The 16777-nt window shown below is 51.0% G+C and overlaps 1 protein-coding gene across 5 annotated transcripts in view; it reads right to left on the bottom strand.

Annotated features, from left to right (window-relative positions):
• Window positions 1-16777, bottom strand: part of IFT140 (intraflagellar transport 140) — a 92242-nt gene that overhangs the window by 44663 nt on the left and 30802 nt on the right. For all 5 annotated transcript variants that reach the window (XM_079789920.1, XM_079789923.1, XM_079789919.1 and 2 more), the window contains exons 13-18: window positions 11800-11927; window positions 8448-8565; window positions 6466-6596; window positions 5467-5635; window positions 3827-3958; window positions 481-680 (exon numbers count right to left, since the gene is read on the bottom strand). In XM_079789920.1, the coding sequence (XP_079646046.1) occupies window positions 481-680; window positions 3827-3958; window positions 5467-5635; window positions 6466-6596; window positions 8448-8565; window positions 11800-11927 (878 nt within the window). The remainder of the gene's footprint in view (window positions 1-480; window positions 681-3826; window positions 3959-5466; window positions 5636-6465; window positions 6597-8447; window positions 8566-11799; window positions 11928-16777) is intronic.

Raw genomic sequence — 16777 nt, forward strand, 5'->3', positions numbered from 1 at the left:
GTCATAGCGACTGGTTGACCGGTCGTTCGGTCAACCGGTCGTAAAGGTTGCTTAGGCTTTTATATATATATATATAGATCCTTTTTTTGTTTAGTAGCAATTGTTCCCAGAGGGACAGGTATTACAAATATTTAGCAACTGCAGAACTTTCTACTAGGAAGTGTCCAGAACACTATGAAATTAATCAAAACAACTAAATAACAGTCCAAGGGGCTCTAAGCATGGCAGAGGCTGAGAGCCAGGCTCACCTGCTCCCTATGCCCAGCTGTGCTGCACCAAAACTCACTGCTCTACAGCACATGCCAGGCATGTCCTGGTGCCTGTATGAGCACCGGCGTTTCACTGAGTGAAAAGACAGGGAATATAGCATGACAGAGTCACAGAAGTGTTAACGATCCTTAGAATCTCATATAGAAGGGGAGAGAAAGTACCCAAAGAGTGTACACATCCCTTCGACACCTCCGAGAACGAAATCCTTACCTTTTGATGAGTTTGATAGATTTGAAAGCTTCATCCATGTCTCCAACGGCGATGAAGAAGCTGAAGTTGAGCATGGCATTCCGGGTGGCCTTGTCACAGTCCTCCAGCCCCACGAAATCTCGCAGGGGCCTCCTGCCCACCATTTGGGGAATGCGGTTGTGCTGTGAATCCACCCAGTTGTCTCTGTCTGCTTCTCCTGGCTGATTGAGAAAGGGCACTGATTACCTGTCAGTTCATGTAAAGCTAACGTCTACACTAAGCCTCTCTCATATGTCAGCTATGGGGGTCCTCTGCAGACAGATGTGGACAGTCAGCAGGAGGCCCTGGCAAATGCAACAAAATCAGTCCTCATTTGAAACCAGAGCCAAACAGCAGATAAGCAAAAGCAAGTCTATGCACAGGAAATTGTTTTTCAACCTCTGGTTCCCTAATATCAATTTTTCAAAAGTTATAAAATAGTTGTGAAAATCCCCAGTCCTGGCTGGTGCACTCAGTGGTTAGAGCATTGCCAAGTTCGATTCCTGGTCAAGGGCACGTACCTGATTTGCAGGTTTGATCCTCAGCCCCAGACTGGGCCCAAACAAGAGGCAATCAATTGATGTATCTCTCTCACATCAATGTCTCTCTCTCCCACCCTCCCTTCCACTCTCTAAAAATAAATGGAAAAAAATATCCTCAGGTGAGGACACACACACAAAAATCCCCACCTACCATGTTTGTTTTGTAAACTAGAAAAATTTTACTATCAAGTCAGACATGTACACATGTGCACAAGGTCTTAAGATGAAACAATGCCATCATGATTTCAGGTGGGATTTTCTAAAATGATAACCTGAATTAGTGGAGTGCCCTCCACTGGTTTTTCTCAGGAGAAATGTCAACCTAGTGCAGAGCTCCCCAGACAGGTGTGCGGAGAGAAAGAATGTCTGAGAAGAGACTCGATGTTATAGCGGCTGCCTGAGGCCTTTGTGCACCTGGCACCTTGAAATACAACCGACTGAGGGGACCAGCTAAGTCAATTATTGGCTTCCTTCCTGACTGCTGGGCGCTGCCCTTGCCTGTACGCCCACCGCTCTCCTCCAGGCTGCACGCCCCCACACACACCATTCTCTGTATTCCCCACTGTCTGCTTCTTTCTCTCTGCAGGATCCATTTCTCTGATGTACACAACGCTACCCTGTGTAAAACGGGGTCATGATCCATCCTCCCGGACCAGTGCCCCTGCACGTCACTGGTCCTGAATTTGTGCTACTCTATGATTTCTGCAAGGCTAACCTTCACCACCTGCTCAGTTCCCAGCAGCTCTTCCATCTCACTGCTGCTTCTCAAGTTCATCTGTAGTCCCCAACTTCAGGGGGTACCTGACCGGGGCCTTGAGACACTGGTAGGACGTGTGGATGGCAAGACCCAGGTGTGGATGGCAAGACCCTTCCAGGCACCAGGGCATAAGCAAAGGCTCCGAGGCAACCCAGGGCAGCTTAAATTCAGAGTTCATGGCCACCTGTAGGCTGGGTCACACTAGGTAGGAGGCTGAGGTTTGGACTGATTTTGCACGGAACGGGAAACCTTTGGAAATGTGCATGTACAACAAACAACTGGCAATGCTGACCACTGTGGTTTAACAATCACAGGGCAGGATTTGAGGCCCATCAGCCTTGCTGTGATCCAATCAGAGCCCTGCTCCTGTGAGCACACTCGGGAATTCTCGCAGAGGCACGAGCACCTGAGGGCCCTGCTTCGCCTGCCGCCTGCCCCAGCATTTACACCCACTCTCATTACAGCTCTTCGAGGAGAGACAGCCACCTGCCCTGGCCACCATGGGAGCTGGGGGCCCAGGGCTGTTGACTCCCAAGTGTGGGGACAGAAACCTCCAGGACGTGGCCAAGGGAAGTAAACACAGTCAGTAATCAGAAAAAGAGCAGCTTTTAAAGAAATACAGTGCTTTATGGCCATTCACCACAAGCACCTCAGAGTCAAATTAATAAGATTTCCTACATTGCAAATGTAGGTAAGCTATTTCCTGTAAAGCAAACATCAGGTGACAGCCTGTTCCTGCCACATGTCTGGCCAGGACAAAAGCTCTGTGGTGACATGGGGAGCTGATACGGTGTCATATCCCTGATCAATCTGACTAGAGAGGACATGCAGGTGAGGTGGGCAGTATTGTCACAGACAACTGTAGCTTAACATAAAGCAAGATCTTGAGAAAAGGGCAGAGTTAAGGTAACAGAGGGTAAGTGGGGAGCCATCTCACACTGCATCACACACGTCTCCTCTCTTGGACAACGAGGAGAGCAGCACAGAGAAGACAAGAGACGAGAGAAAGACGCATAAGGGTGTGAGAGGAACCAGAGTCCACATGTGAGAACAACGGGGAGGGGAACGCACAAGAGAAAGAACCCAAATGTCTCCCACAACCTTCCGAGTTCTCACATCCAAGAGCAGAAAATGCCAAAGGAACACGAAATGAAATTCAGAAAAACGCTCGTCTGGGGGAACCGATCTATTTCAAATAAGGGACTGAGAAAACCTGCATCGACAGAGCACAAGGATTCTGGAAAAGTCACACGAGCCCATTCCCAATTTTCACAAAGATCATTCCATTTATCACAAGTAAACGTCAGTCCATACACTATTCATGATGCCAACGGCCATGCCATGTCATTTTATATGGAATTTTTAGGGACATGGGAACCCACTGCGCCCAGATTCGTTGTTTCCATCACTCATGCCATGACACGTGCACTTCTGGCAGCCTCTGAACCACAGACCCACACTCAGCTCGTCAGGGGACGTGCAGAGGCCAGGGGCCATGCAGCTGAGGAGACCAAGTCCCAGGGAAGGCAAGTAACTCGGCCAAAGTAACCACATGCGGGCATGAGCATGTGTGTGCTGAAACAACCCTGTTCCCTCACAGACTAAAAAACTACATGTATGTGACATGTACAAACGTAGGTAAGTAGACACCTCTTGAAAGGCCACATGCCAGCCTGGTCACAGTGGCCATCCCTGGGGGCTGGGTTTATGGAGATTTGCATCATCTTTGGTCTTTATTTCTTTTTTTGTAGCATCTAAATTTTCTAGGAATACACAATTTAAAAAACACAGCTGAATAAAAAAGGCAGGAAAACTGCAGGTGTGGTGCCCTCAGGGGAGCCCCTGGGAGGACACCCACCTCCTCCTGATCCGCCTGACAGCTGCTGCAATTTCAGGGGACAAATCAGAGCAGATGGTGTGCTTGTTCAATGAGCGGTGAGCAGGGGCCCCCGACTCCAGCGCTGGGGAGACCCAAGCCCAGCCCAGGAGAGGGACCCGAGAACACGCCTGGTGCTCACGCGACTCGCACCTTCCTCGTGAAGTAATAATGGGGCACTTCCATCCCCAGGAGAGACTGGTAGGTGGGAGGCCGTGGGAAGCTGTCCTGAAGCAAGAAGCCATGCTCTTCGGAAATGAAGAAGGACAGAATCAACGCGTCCGCCTGGGAGAGGGAAAGATTGTTGTTAGTTTGGCAACAGACTTTACTATTTTGTCTAATTCCCATTTTTCTTGCCGAGGCATTTACATAGAACACAGATAAGACAGGATGAGCACATTCTGACACAGATAATCCACTCTCCCCCTGGGCATATGGCAACACCAGCCTCCACCACCGTCTCCTGTACTTTGGAAAAACTGACGCATCTTCTGGAAGGATGCACCTCATCCGGTTTGAGAGCCACTATGTCATTCTCATTGACTGATGTCCTTATAGCAAAGACTAACATCCCCACCGAGCCGGTGATGGAAACTCAGAAGAGCTCTCACGTTTCAAAAGATATCCCCGCAGTTTCTTCACTCTGATTAAAACCACCCAGAGCAACAACGATAAAAAGATTCCTGCCACAGCCTTCAAGGAATAGGGAATGCACAGGGAGGAGGCGGGGGACTCTAGGATCCTGTCCCACGGGACTCAGAACAGCAGCTCCCGGCTGCGGCCCCTTCTGAACAGGAAAGCAACAGGAGGCCTTGGGTGCCGGAGCCTTGTCTTGCTGTGTGAATTCCTACACTTTCTCATCATCTTCATAAAGGACCCAAAGAGCTGTCTGTTCAAACTGCTGGAAAGTGCCCTTCACGTGTACCAGTACACTCCATTGTCATCAACTTGCACGTTCTTATCACTTGTCTAGACTTGTCACCAGGCCCTCTATCACAAGGAAAATAAAATTCCTCAGGCAATGTCTTCGCTTCTCTCAACCCAATGAAGAGATGCTACCTCAATACACTTTCCCACTCAGTGTGTCAGAACCAATGGTTGGATCCACTTCTGAAAATCTCGGAGTATGGACACAGATTGCTGATAATCTCAGGGCATCCGAAGGGAAATTCCTTCGGCAGGGAGACAAGGCCCCTGAAGTTAGAGGGCTGCTGTCCTTTGCTGACTTACTGAAGACCCTGCGTTAAATTCTCTTGGAAAGAGATGGGTTAGAAAGCAGCACAGCAAACCGCTGGGCTTTCCCACGGAATGTTAGACATCCGTCCCACAATGCATAAGAACTGGAAAGTGTCAGAGTCCAAGCCCTTGGGATGCGGCCCTGAGAGTCATCAGGTGGGAGAGGGAGACCCTGCAGAGCTTGGGGAGCGGGTGGCGAGATCAGAGAGCGTGACTGAGGCGAGGAGGCTGCTTTGGTCAGGATCGGCCTTGTCTGAGCGTCACGGCAGGTTGTGGAACAAATGAGGAGTCAGCATGCTGCCTCAGCGACTCAGTCACAGGACACGCTGACATCAAGTGGAGAGAGCAGGAGAACAGAGTATTACACTGAGCCAGACAAGACAGAGGGTGGGCTCAGCCTCCTCATGTACGCCCCCAGGAGAGGCTACACAGGCACATATTCATGCTCCACGTGAATGAATTTCCCTGTAACTCTCCTATAAACCTTGTCACCAAGATTGTGCACCCATAAGTCCAAAGTCCCCATGCCTCTAAACACAAATGCGGCTGTGCAGTACCGTGGGGCTGGCACTGTCCTTGGCGTGGGCCTTTCTGTCCGCGGGCTGCAGCTGGGCTCCCGTTACCTCCTGCACAGCCTCGCACACGAACAGCCTGGGCTCACTCTGATCCCAGAAGTGGCTCACAGGAACAAGATGCGCCAGCCTCCCATCCCCGAAGGCATGGTTCCTGAAAGAGAGACCCATGGGAACCCATGAGAGAGTTCCTGTTCTCAGCCTCTGCAACACCTCAGGCCAGCCTCCAATCAGCGTTAGCAGGCCTCATCTGAGCTCCAGCCTGGGAGTACACTGGCACACCATGTTGCGATGCAGCCTGTCTGATCATATTCTTTCATTTAAAACAATTGGTTGAAAGAGTCCCAGTGGAGTCTAATGGGAGAGACAATGAGGCTTGGGTTCTAGAGGTCACATGGAAGGTCCCTGATGCTGGTCCCAAAGTCTGGGACCCGGGGGTGGACCTCAAGGTGGGACAGCACCCCCTGCTGGGCAATTTTGCGCCTGGGGTCCAGTTCCAGCTGTGACCTGTGTGATGCAGTGCATTTACCTCTGGTCCCTCCCTCCTTTAAATCTCCCTTCTCTACAGGCCCAGAATGCAATGAAGAACTGAAGGGAGAAAAAATGGGCTGGGTGGCAAAGAGTGGGTCAGATCTCAAAAGAAGGCAGGCAGCCCTGACTGGTTTGGCTCAGTGGATAGAGCGTCAGCCTTCGGACTGAAGGGTCCCAGGTTCGATTCCGGTCAAGGGCATGTACCTTGGTTGTGGGCACATCCCCAGTGGGGGGTGTGCAGGAGGCAACTGATCGATGTTTCTCTCTCTCATCGATGTTTCTAGCTCTCTATCCCTCTTCCTTCCTCTCTGTGAAAAATCAATAAAATATATTAAGCAAACAAACAAACAAAAAAGAAGGCAGGCAACTGACAAAAGACAGTGAGCCCCACCCCACCCCAGAGAGTATGAAGGCAGGGACAGGCTCCATGTGCCTGTGTGGCCACAAACTTACTTCTTAGTTTCCTGCCCATTAAAGGACAATGTCTCTCCCTGATCAATCTGTCCCATCTTGAAGTCGAAGACGGTCACCGTGTCCATTTCCACATCATAGAAACAGATTTTGGAATCGGGACTGCTGTCAGCCTAGGGGAAGAGAACCAGAAGCTCATAGCACACGTCTGAGAAAACCCATCCTGATGTCAGTGACCCCCAGGCCACTCTGGCCAGAGTGCTTCCAGCATCAGAACTTGAATGTCAATTTACTGTCATCCCACAAAATGGTTGTTGAGTTGCTACTTTATAGTTTCAGAGAATTGAAAATAAACCCCCAAATATTGTGAAGGTCAGTCAACTACAGCTATCTAGCTGTTCTCAGTATTGACTTGAGTGTGATGTCATTTTAGCTGAGGCGGATTAACCACGGGAACAAGAAGGAGTCTGGATTTGGATAAACCAATGGTCGGCAAACCGCGGCTCGCGATCCACATGCAGTTCTTTGGCCCCTTGAGTGTGGCTCTTCCACAAAATACCACAGCCTGGGCGAGTCTATTTTGAAGAAGTGGCGTTAGAAGAAGTTTAAGTTTAAAAAATTTGGCTCTCCAAAGAAATTTCAATCGTTGTACTGTTGATATTTGGCTCTGTTGACTAATGAGTTTGCTGACCACTGGGATAAACCAACTCTGACGCAGCTCCCTGGGGGGTGATTTGGCGTCTGAGGAACTGCTCTGCACCCCTGTTGAAGGAACGAGGTTGCCCTCCCTCTGGGAATCTCCTCCCAAGTATGCCGGGCTCTGAACTCTCCCTTTCACCTGCTCACCAGCCAGGCTCATACTCCCCCCACTCCCTAAAGACATTCGCTTGATTAGGTCAACCCCATGCACCAGTCAACCTCTCTTGTTTGTTCTTCCCAAGTCCCAGCCCTTCTCCATACGGACAGGGCGTGAGCAGGGCTCTCAGTCACAGCACAGCCAGCTGCATCTTTGGACAAAGAATTTGTCTCCATCTCTTCATTCATTAAACAGGAAGTGTTAGGTGCAAGATGCCGAAGCTACCGCTGCGAATGCTATCATCTCACTCATCCTCTTTCCTTTGTTCTTGGATCCTCACACGGAAAGGTACATGTGCACACACAAAAGAAACCGAGAAAAGGGAACCAGCTTGGTTGCTAGGGGCAACAAATGCCAAGAACTTAGGTAGACTTTATTCTATTAGAGTTCACACCTTGGCTCCACTATCTCCTCGTTTGGGAGCCTCCTGACCTCCCTGGACGGCAACTCTTCCCTGTCACTCGCTCTCCGGGCACCGGCACTGTCCTCCCAGCTCTCACCAGGTTGTAAAAATGTACTTGTTTGCCTCACCCTTTAATCAATGTCTGTTCAACCAGAGTGGGAAGCCAAATCCTCCTGTTTAACTGATCAATCTGTATCTACAGTGCCCAGCAAAGCGCACTGGTGCATGGAAGCAATCCATAATCAATTCTTGAATGCATGACCAAGAGCACAAACGAATGAAAACACGAACATGCTGGTGGGTGGCAAGGCACCAGCCACCTGGAGCAGGACCAACATGCCCTCCGTCACCTGCCTTCAGCCCTCCCCGCAGGTGCCTACACCCTGACGTCACGCCATCTCCAACAATCCTGGGAACCCCTTGGGCCGAAAGAGTTTAATTGGGCAAAGAAAAGACCGAAAAGAGGAGAGGTGAGGGGTTCAGAAAAGAAGAAACCCATTTCTGATGAAATAAGAAACGAAGAAAGGCAGGAAAAAACGGAAGCTGTGTAGGTGGGGAGGGCAAGGACAGCACCAGGTGGGAGAGGGCACAGGCAGGAGGAGAGGACACCCTGGAGAGGGGATGAAAGAGGAAGAGGAATGGAAGCTGGGATGCCAAGAGCCAGGAGTGGACACAAAAGGCACAGACAGGAAGGCCCAGGGTCCTGTGAGAGCAACGAATGGAGACCGAGGAGGAGGCACAGAGGCCAGCCCCATGGGCACCCACCTTGCTGGGATGGATGCTGATCTTGTTGCCGTTGGCATTACATCTGAGCGACACAATGCCCCCCACACCAGGGACCAGCTCGGCCAGGTTCTTGCAGCTGCAGTGCACCTTCGCCTCCCTGCAGGAGGAGGACAGGGTCAGCGCACACTCACCGAAGCGTCGCTGTGCAGGGGAGGTCAGAGGAAAGCCCTGCTTCTCCAGTGACCCCAAACCTTTGTTCACAGAACTGAGCCCCGCCCACTGGCCCAGCTGCTCTCACTCTGGGGTGCCTTATGCCACGGGAAACAGGCAATGGGCCAGGCTCAGAATGCAGGGTGAATTTTTAAAGTTCTCATGTTCTTATCAGCAAATATGAATACGTAATTTCCTCTTCCTCCTGCCCCCTTGCGTTTCCCCTTGCAGCAATTTGTGATCTCTCCTTTCAGATCGGGATTGCTGTATCACACTATTATAACTGCACTAGAGGCCTGGTGCACGAAAATTCATGCACTGGGGGGAGGGGTAGTCCCTCAGCCGGGCCTGCCCCCTCTCACAGTCCGGGAGCCTATCCCTCGGCCCTCGCAGCCGCTGTGGCTTTGTCCGGAAGACATCAGGTCTATCTGGTCTAATTAGCATATTACCCTTTTATTAGTATAGATATGTTCCATCACAGGATGAACTAAAATGTACTTAACTCCTCCCCTGTTTAGCTGGTTCTAGTTTGTTACCTATATAAACAACCCTGGGTTTGCTCATCATGATTTTTTTCTTTTACTTTATTCACTCTTCCTCAGTTCCTCCCTAACACCCTTTCTGTCCCGGGATCCCAACGGGACCCACATGACTTCTGGTCATCAGGCCTCCTTAGGCTCCTCTGGGCTGGACTCCTGCTTTTGATGCCCATGCAGTTTTGAGGAGGACTGCTCAGCTGTTCTGTAGTGTCCCACCCGCCAGTGGGAAGAAAGTGTCTGGTGTTTTTCTCATGCTTAGCCTGGGGTGTGGGCTTTAGGAGAAGAACCCAAAGGTACAGTGCCATTTCATCACATCACATTGGGGGTCTGTGCCATCGACATGACGAATCTGTGATGTTGATCCTGGTCTCTCCCGTCTGGGGTCATGTCTGTAAAGTTACTCCTTTCCCCCTCCCCATACTGTCCCCTTTGGGAGGGCGTCACTATGTACAGCACACACTTACAAAGTGGGGGGTTATGCTCCCCTCCATGGGGAGAAGATCTACATAAACTATTTGCAATTCTTCTGTAGATTATGTGTCTCTTTTCCTCTACTTATTAACTTTTTCGTCACTTATTTATATTAGTATGAACTCACAGATATTTATTTTCTACTTTGGGTTCTAATACAATGCTGTTTTATTTATTTTGTTGCTCAAATTGTTCCAGCTTTCAGCTTGGGCCTCTAGGAACTCTTTCGGGTGCTCCTATGTCCCCTGACACACCCCATGATTATATTCTACATAATAAAAGGGTAATATGCAAATTAACCACCACTCCGCTATGCCCACGATTGGGCCGGCGGGAGGTGCGGGGGGCGGGACTCGGGGTGGCCGATTGGGCCTGCGGAAGGAGCGGGGCGGGGGGGCGGGGACTCGCGAGTCCCCACTACCCGTGTCTCCTGCCAACATGATCGGCCGCCACACTGCTGAGCGGGGACCGAATGGGGCCAGCGGGATGCTGAGCTTGCGTTGCCAGCGGCAGCGCGAGCTCAGCGTCTGCGCCATGGCTGTGCTGCGGCACAGAAGGGGCCTCTGGGGCAGCGAGCCACGTCCCTGGCCCGGCTGGCCGGCTGTGTGGCGGGAGTGAACGGGCCTGTGGGGCCCGGAGCTCAGCATCCGCGTGGCAGGGGAGGAACCAGAAAAATGGATCTTTCCAGTTCCTGATGCTGACAGCCCAATGGGTGCCGGGGTCCTCCACCTGCAGCCCCCAGTCGTAGCCCGTCAGCCCCAGTCGCAGATTGGAAGCCCCCTGCCAGCAGTCCAGACGATACCAGTGTGGGGCTGCAGTGGTGTGTGTCAGCGGGCATGCTACAGACATCAAATCACTGCCACCGAGGCCACTCTCCCCCACACCCTCGCAAGTAGTACGGTCCAAGGGGGTGACTCCTAAGGCAAGGCTCCCATGGCAGCTGATGCTCACCATGCCAGTGAGAAAGCCAGACCTGAAAGCCCAAGCCCCCGAGTACCCGAGCTGCAGGGCATCGTGGGCCGGGGCCCTGAGGAGGCCCCAGGACAAGCATCTTCCCAGAGGCTGTGCAGAAGGAGGGGAGGAACCTCTGGCTAGAGGCCGGGGTGAGGGATGCTGGCGTCTTTGCAGGCCAAGACAGGGCTGAGGGACACCCCCCATCCCGCACCCCCGTGCACGAATCTCGTGCACTTGGCCTCTAGTATATATATAGTAGCACTTTCTTATTTCCAACAGTTAAGATACTCTGGGCTCATCTTGTATATTTGCTGCCTCAGTCCTAGAATCAGCCATTTCTCCAAGGACCCTGGTTCCTTTTTTTGGAGATGCTGTTAGAAACCCTATCTGGGCACTGGTGTGCTGGTTGCTCTTGGGATGCCCTTGCCTCCAGGCCCTCAGCTGAGAGAACAAGAAGAGGGATGTGCACATATGTATAACTATCTTCATATGTATCCACTTATATCCATATTAAGCTAAACAAGACTTCAAACTTGTGTCTCCGGTTCTAGCCCATCACCACAGGGATCACACTCGCCTCCTCCATGCTTGCCCCAACCCCCACCCCAATAGGGAGGACCCAGCTCCCAACACCCTCCGTCCTTTCACCTCACTGCTCACTGCCAGCGTAGCAGTACCGGAGCGTCACCCTGCACCCCTGTGGGAATTAACTTTGTCAACCAGAGCCCCGTGCTGCGTGCAGTCCCTGTGCTTTTAGTCTTACAGTCGCCACTCGTTCCCAAGAGGCTCAGGTCAGCCACATGCCCTCCAGTGGGCTTGTTTCATGCATTTGTAATACAGGTGGATGCCCTGCCACCTTCTGCATTCCATTCTGGGATCCCCAATGTAAAAGATTTGTAAAAAAAATGTGCACACGCTTTGCTCATTTTTGCTGAGAAGTTCTATGCGTTTTGACAAGCAGACCATGCTCTGTAGCTATCACACTGAAGTTTCCTTACCCTAAGAAATCCCTCATGCATCACCGGTTCAACCACCCTCTTCTTCCCCATCATGGAAAGATTGAGAATTTAAGCCAAAACAGGGGTTTAAAAAATTTAGTGGCATGTTAATGTTGAAATGAGAACATAAAGAGTTTTCTAGCTCCTATCCATTTCATACCCACCACATTATCTCCTAATTTTTCAAATGTAATACTTTCATTTGGACAAACACTGTACCTTCGGGAAAGATCAAAGCTTTTAAAGTGAGCCAAGTCTGTCCCGATGACCAGGTAATTTCCACAGATGTCAAGGAAGCATGGGTTCCCCTCCGTCTCGGAGAAGAGCAAGAGCTGTTTTACGGTCCCCTGAGGAAAGGAAAGGACAAGGAACTCAGAAAAGCTGCTGTGTAGCATTTCACTTCTATGACTAAGCATTACTAGTCTTTACAGAGAATCTCGTGTGCTCCACTCACGCACTCAGACAATGTACTGATGGCTCAGTGTGTGACCAGCACTCTGCTGGGCTCTAACACGACACAGGGAAGATGGCCCTTCCCTCAGGGAACCCCTCATGCTTACAGTCCCGAGAGGGAGAAAGACATCAACTAGGTCAACAAGCAAATACACATGTAACCTCAACCTGAGAAAGTGCTAGAGAGGTAGTAGGATGCTAATAGTGAGACGGTCAATCCCATCTGTTTGGGTTGATCTAGGAGGCCTTGTCTACATAGGTCTTAAGTGAAAGCTTCTGAAATACTATGTTGCTGGTGTCACATAGGTGGCTGCCTTTGGGTGGAGAGGTCAGTGCGTGGATGGGATGGTAGTTACATCATGGGTATGTTCCACGTGTGAAAACTCACTGAGCTGTATGAACACTTATGAACGACCCGGCCGCTTTCCTGGATGTATCTCACACTTCAGTAAAATGTTTGAGAAATAAGTATTGTCTGAAGGCAATAAACTGAGGGAGGCGAGGAGCCAGCTATCTGGAGGGCTGTGGGCCATCACTTCAGGAACAGAAGATGGCATGTACTGGAGCAGGAAGGGCTGGTCTGGGAATCCCGAGGCCCCTGCAGTGGGAAGGAACAAGCCATGGTGAGGCCATGCGGGGTGGCATTAGTGCAGGCCAAGAGCCACGTAAAGAGGGCAAGAGTCAGATTTTGTTCAAAGTGAAGCTGGAAGACTCTAAAGGGTTTTGAGCCATGAAGTAATTTCATAATCAATTATATTTTAAAAAGTGTTTAAATGTCATTTAATTTAAAACGTCACTCTTAACAGCACATTGAAAGAGTGACCACAGGCAGGCTGGGCGGAGCTCGGGCTTTGCTGTCTTGTATACAGCTGACCCTGCTCCTCTGATTTAAAAGAGGCTCCTGGCTCAATCCAAGCAGTGATCAGGGAGTGCCTGCACCCTGCATAGCACCGGGGTGGGAGCAGGCACCCTGACAGTGAGCAGCATGTCCCTGGGAGCTGGAGAGAGGGCGCAAGGTGTGCATAGCTGAGGGCTCCGCAGGGCTGGGACCGGCAGCCGTGGGGGCGTCGTTCCAGCGCACGGGAGAGTGAGGAAGCAAGCTGGATGACAGGCAGGGTTCCAACTGAGCTTAGTGAGCTCACAATACTAAACAGAGAGAGACTCTGAGAGCAGGCGAGGCGGCAAAAACCTGTGCAAACTGTCCAGGGATCTCGGGGTTGGGGGGTGAATGGCTGGGGGGGGGGGGGGGGCGCAGGGAAGGAGGAATTCTAAACTAAAAAATCTGATCTTCATTTTGATGCACCTATTAGGAGCTTAATAAATGCTTGAGGAATAAGCAAACAGCTGCTTAAACAGAGCGTCAAAAGAAGAGTCACAGGCGACTGCTGACTGGACCAAGGACAACCGCACTAATGATGACAGGATGGGTGTATCAGCCTCCTTTGCTCAACCTCTTCCTCTGCTGCTCCTTACACTCTGTGCACCCAGGGTACAAACCCGAACTCGTCTTGCTTCTACATTGGTTCAACTATCATCTTTACGGCAATGTATTCCAAATTCCCAAATGTATTGCTTTAGAGCAGTGATCCGGCCCCTGACCTCCAGAATCTGTATTCCTTTTTTTTTTTTTTCAATACCTCACCCAAGGAGTGAGGGTATTATTTTTCCATTGATTTTTAGAGAGACAGTCGAAGGGAGGGGAGAAAGAGAGAGAGGGAAACATCAATGTGAGAGAGACACACTGATTGGTTGAAACCTGCATGCATCCTGACTGGGACCGGGAATTGAACCTGCAACCCAGGTACATGCCCTTGACTGGGAATTGAACCCGAGACTCTCTGGTGCGCAGGCTGACTCTCTAACCACTGAGCAAAGTCGGCCAGGGCCAGAACCTATATTTCCAACTAGCTCTTGGACATCTCTGAAGGGTGTCCAAGGTACACCTAGTACCTTGCACCTTGTACCGCTAACCCTGCACTGTTTCTGTAGTTTCCATCTTAAGGCATCACGCCCGGCCAGCGTGGCTCAGTGGTTGAGCATTGACCTATGGACCAGGAGGTCACAGTTAATTCCAGGTGAGGGCACATGCTTAGGTTGCTGGCTCGCTCCCTAGCGTGGGGTGTGCAGGAGGCAGCCAATCAATGATTCTCTCTCATCATTGATGTTTCTAGTTCTCCCTCACTCTCCCTTCCTCTCTGAAATCAATAAAAATATATATTTTTTAAAAAATTAACCCATGCCAAAACCGGTTTGGCTCAGTGAATAGAGCGTCAGCCTGTGGACTTGAAAGGTCCCATGTTCGATTCCGGTCAAGGGCACATGCCTTGGTTGCGGGCACATCCCCAGTAGGGGGCGTGCAGGAGGCAGCTGATCGATGTTTCTAGCTCTCTATCTCTCTCCCTTCCTCTCTGTAAAAAATCAATAAAATATATTTTAAAAAAAGAAAAAAAATTAACCCAGACTCCCAAACTAGAAAACTCAGCCCTGGCTGATTAGAACATCGGCCTGTGCACTGAAGGATCACGAATTCCATTCCTGGCCAAGGGCATGAATCTGGGTTGCAGGTTCGATCCCCAGACCCAGTCAGGGCCCATGCAAGTGTCAACCAATTGATGTGTCTCTCTTCCTCCCTCCCTCCCTTCCACTCTCTCCAAAAATCAATGGAAAAAATATCCTTGGATGAACATCCTCAATTTTTCCCTCTCTGTTGCCACCCACCATCCAACTGCTCACCAACTGATTCATCCCTCCCTCCACTCTGGCCTCCTCTCCCAGCCCACTGCCTGGCTCCAGGCCCTTAGACCTCGCACCTCTGGCATCTCCTACCTGACTTTACCGTTTGCCAGCTCCCCTAGTCTTTCCCGCCACACTGACCCAGAACTTACCTTCTAGGAGGAAAAATAAACACAAGGAAAAAGCAGTCAAAACGCACCGTCCCTCCTCTCCAGGCTACACCCCCACACACACTGTTTTTGGACTGGCCCACCCACCCTCCTGCTGCATCCCCCACTTCTCTGCTCTCCCCTCGGCTAAGCCTCCAGCAGTATCTGTCAGACACCAGCCCTTTTCTCAGCTCCAGCCTCTGTATAAACGAGCCCACCCCAGGGTGCCCATCACTGCTCTTCAACCTAGGCCACTCACTGCACAAAACAGTATAAAGGCCGGGGAGGAGGAGTGGAGCTCTACGCTTTAGCCCGGAAGGAGGCCCCATTAGAAAACCGGAAGGTGCTTGTCAGGACCAAACGAGCACCAACTGTAGTCTGCGTGTCTACCTCTGCACCAGCAGGAAGAAAGGCCTCGAAAGACACACTCCAGGCTTTCAAAACGGGGAGCGTTCCCAATCTTTTCCTCACACATGCTGGCAGTATATTACTAGTTACAATGGGCACACACTCCTTTAGTTAAAAAACTAACAAAAGGACAACTCCAGGCCATCTGTTGTGAGACATCCTCCAAGCCCACTGGCAAGGCTCCTCAGTTGCCTCCAGGTTTCCCAGCAGGCCACTCTCCCCTTCCCAGCAGACCCCTGCCTTTGCTCACTGTGCCGTTTGCCCTTTCCCAGTGTGCGAACAGTCCTTTCCCAGCAGGCCGTTCTCCCCTCCGCAGCATGCTTTCCACCCTCCAGCCCGCCAGTGGCCCGCAGGTCATCTCTCTGCTGACAGAGCTGCCCCGTCATCTGTTCTTAAGAACATGACCGCTCCCTGCCTACGCTTTATGTCCAGGGCAGATGCTCCCACCCAACTGTCATTGCAAGGAAGGTGAACTTTCTTTTTTGGTTAATCCTCATCTGAAGATACTTTTCCATTTATCTTTTAGAGAGAGTGGAAGAGAGTAGGAAAGACAGAGAAACATCGATGTGAGAGAAACACATCGATTGGTTGCCTCCTGCATGTGCCCTGACCAGGACCCAGGCCGGGGAGGAGCCTGTAACCAAGGTATGTGCCCTTCACTGGAACTGAACCCGGGACCAACGCTCTATCCACAGAACCAAACCGGCTAGGCCAGGAAGGTGAGCTTTCTTTGCACGAGATGCCCCGATGGGCTCTGGCCTCCTTCCCTCCAGCCTCTGCCTCCTCTCTGACCTTAAACAGGCAGAGGGTCTTACGGGGACTGGCAGCTCCCTTAATCTGCACTTGCCCCTAGGAGGGCACGTGGGCTGTGGGCTGCTTCCCACATCATCAGGTCTCTACTCCAGTGACTCTCCTGTGGTATTTCCCATCCCTCCCCTGCTGTAGGTGTGCCCCTTCACTCCTCCCATGGGAGCTCCTTTAGGAACTGCTGAACGAAGGAGTGGATGAGCAGCATTGAAAGGTACAAGAACATGGAGACAGATGCCCCAGAAACCAAATGCTGGATCCCAGGACAGAATTCAGAGCTGGACGAAGCAGTCACACTGAGAGCTAAAACCAGGGCCATGATAGGTATTCTTGACCTTGATGCAAAACACTGCTACATTTACTGGGTTGAATGGTGACCACCAAAAGATACGTCCACTTGGAACCTGTAAATGTGACCTTATTTGGAAAAAGGGTCTTTGCAGATGTAAGTTAAGAACCTCAAGAGGAGACCATTCTGGATTAGGGTGGGCCCTAAATAAACCCAAGTGTCCTTATAGGACACAGAAGAGAAACACAGCACAGGGAGAGGCCATGAGAAGAAGCAGGCAGAGGCTGCAGTGAGGCATTTACATGCCACGGAGCACCAAGACCGCCAGCCAGCACCAGAAACTGGAAGAAGCATGGAA

The sequence above is a fragment of the Cnephaeus nilssonii genome (assembly GCF_951640355.1).
Source record: "Cnephaeus nilssonii genome assembly, chromosome: 2".
NCBI classification, from domain to species: Eukaryota; Metazoa; Chordata; class Mammalia; order Chiroptera; family Vespertilionidae; genus Cnephaeus; species Cnephaeus nilssonii.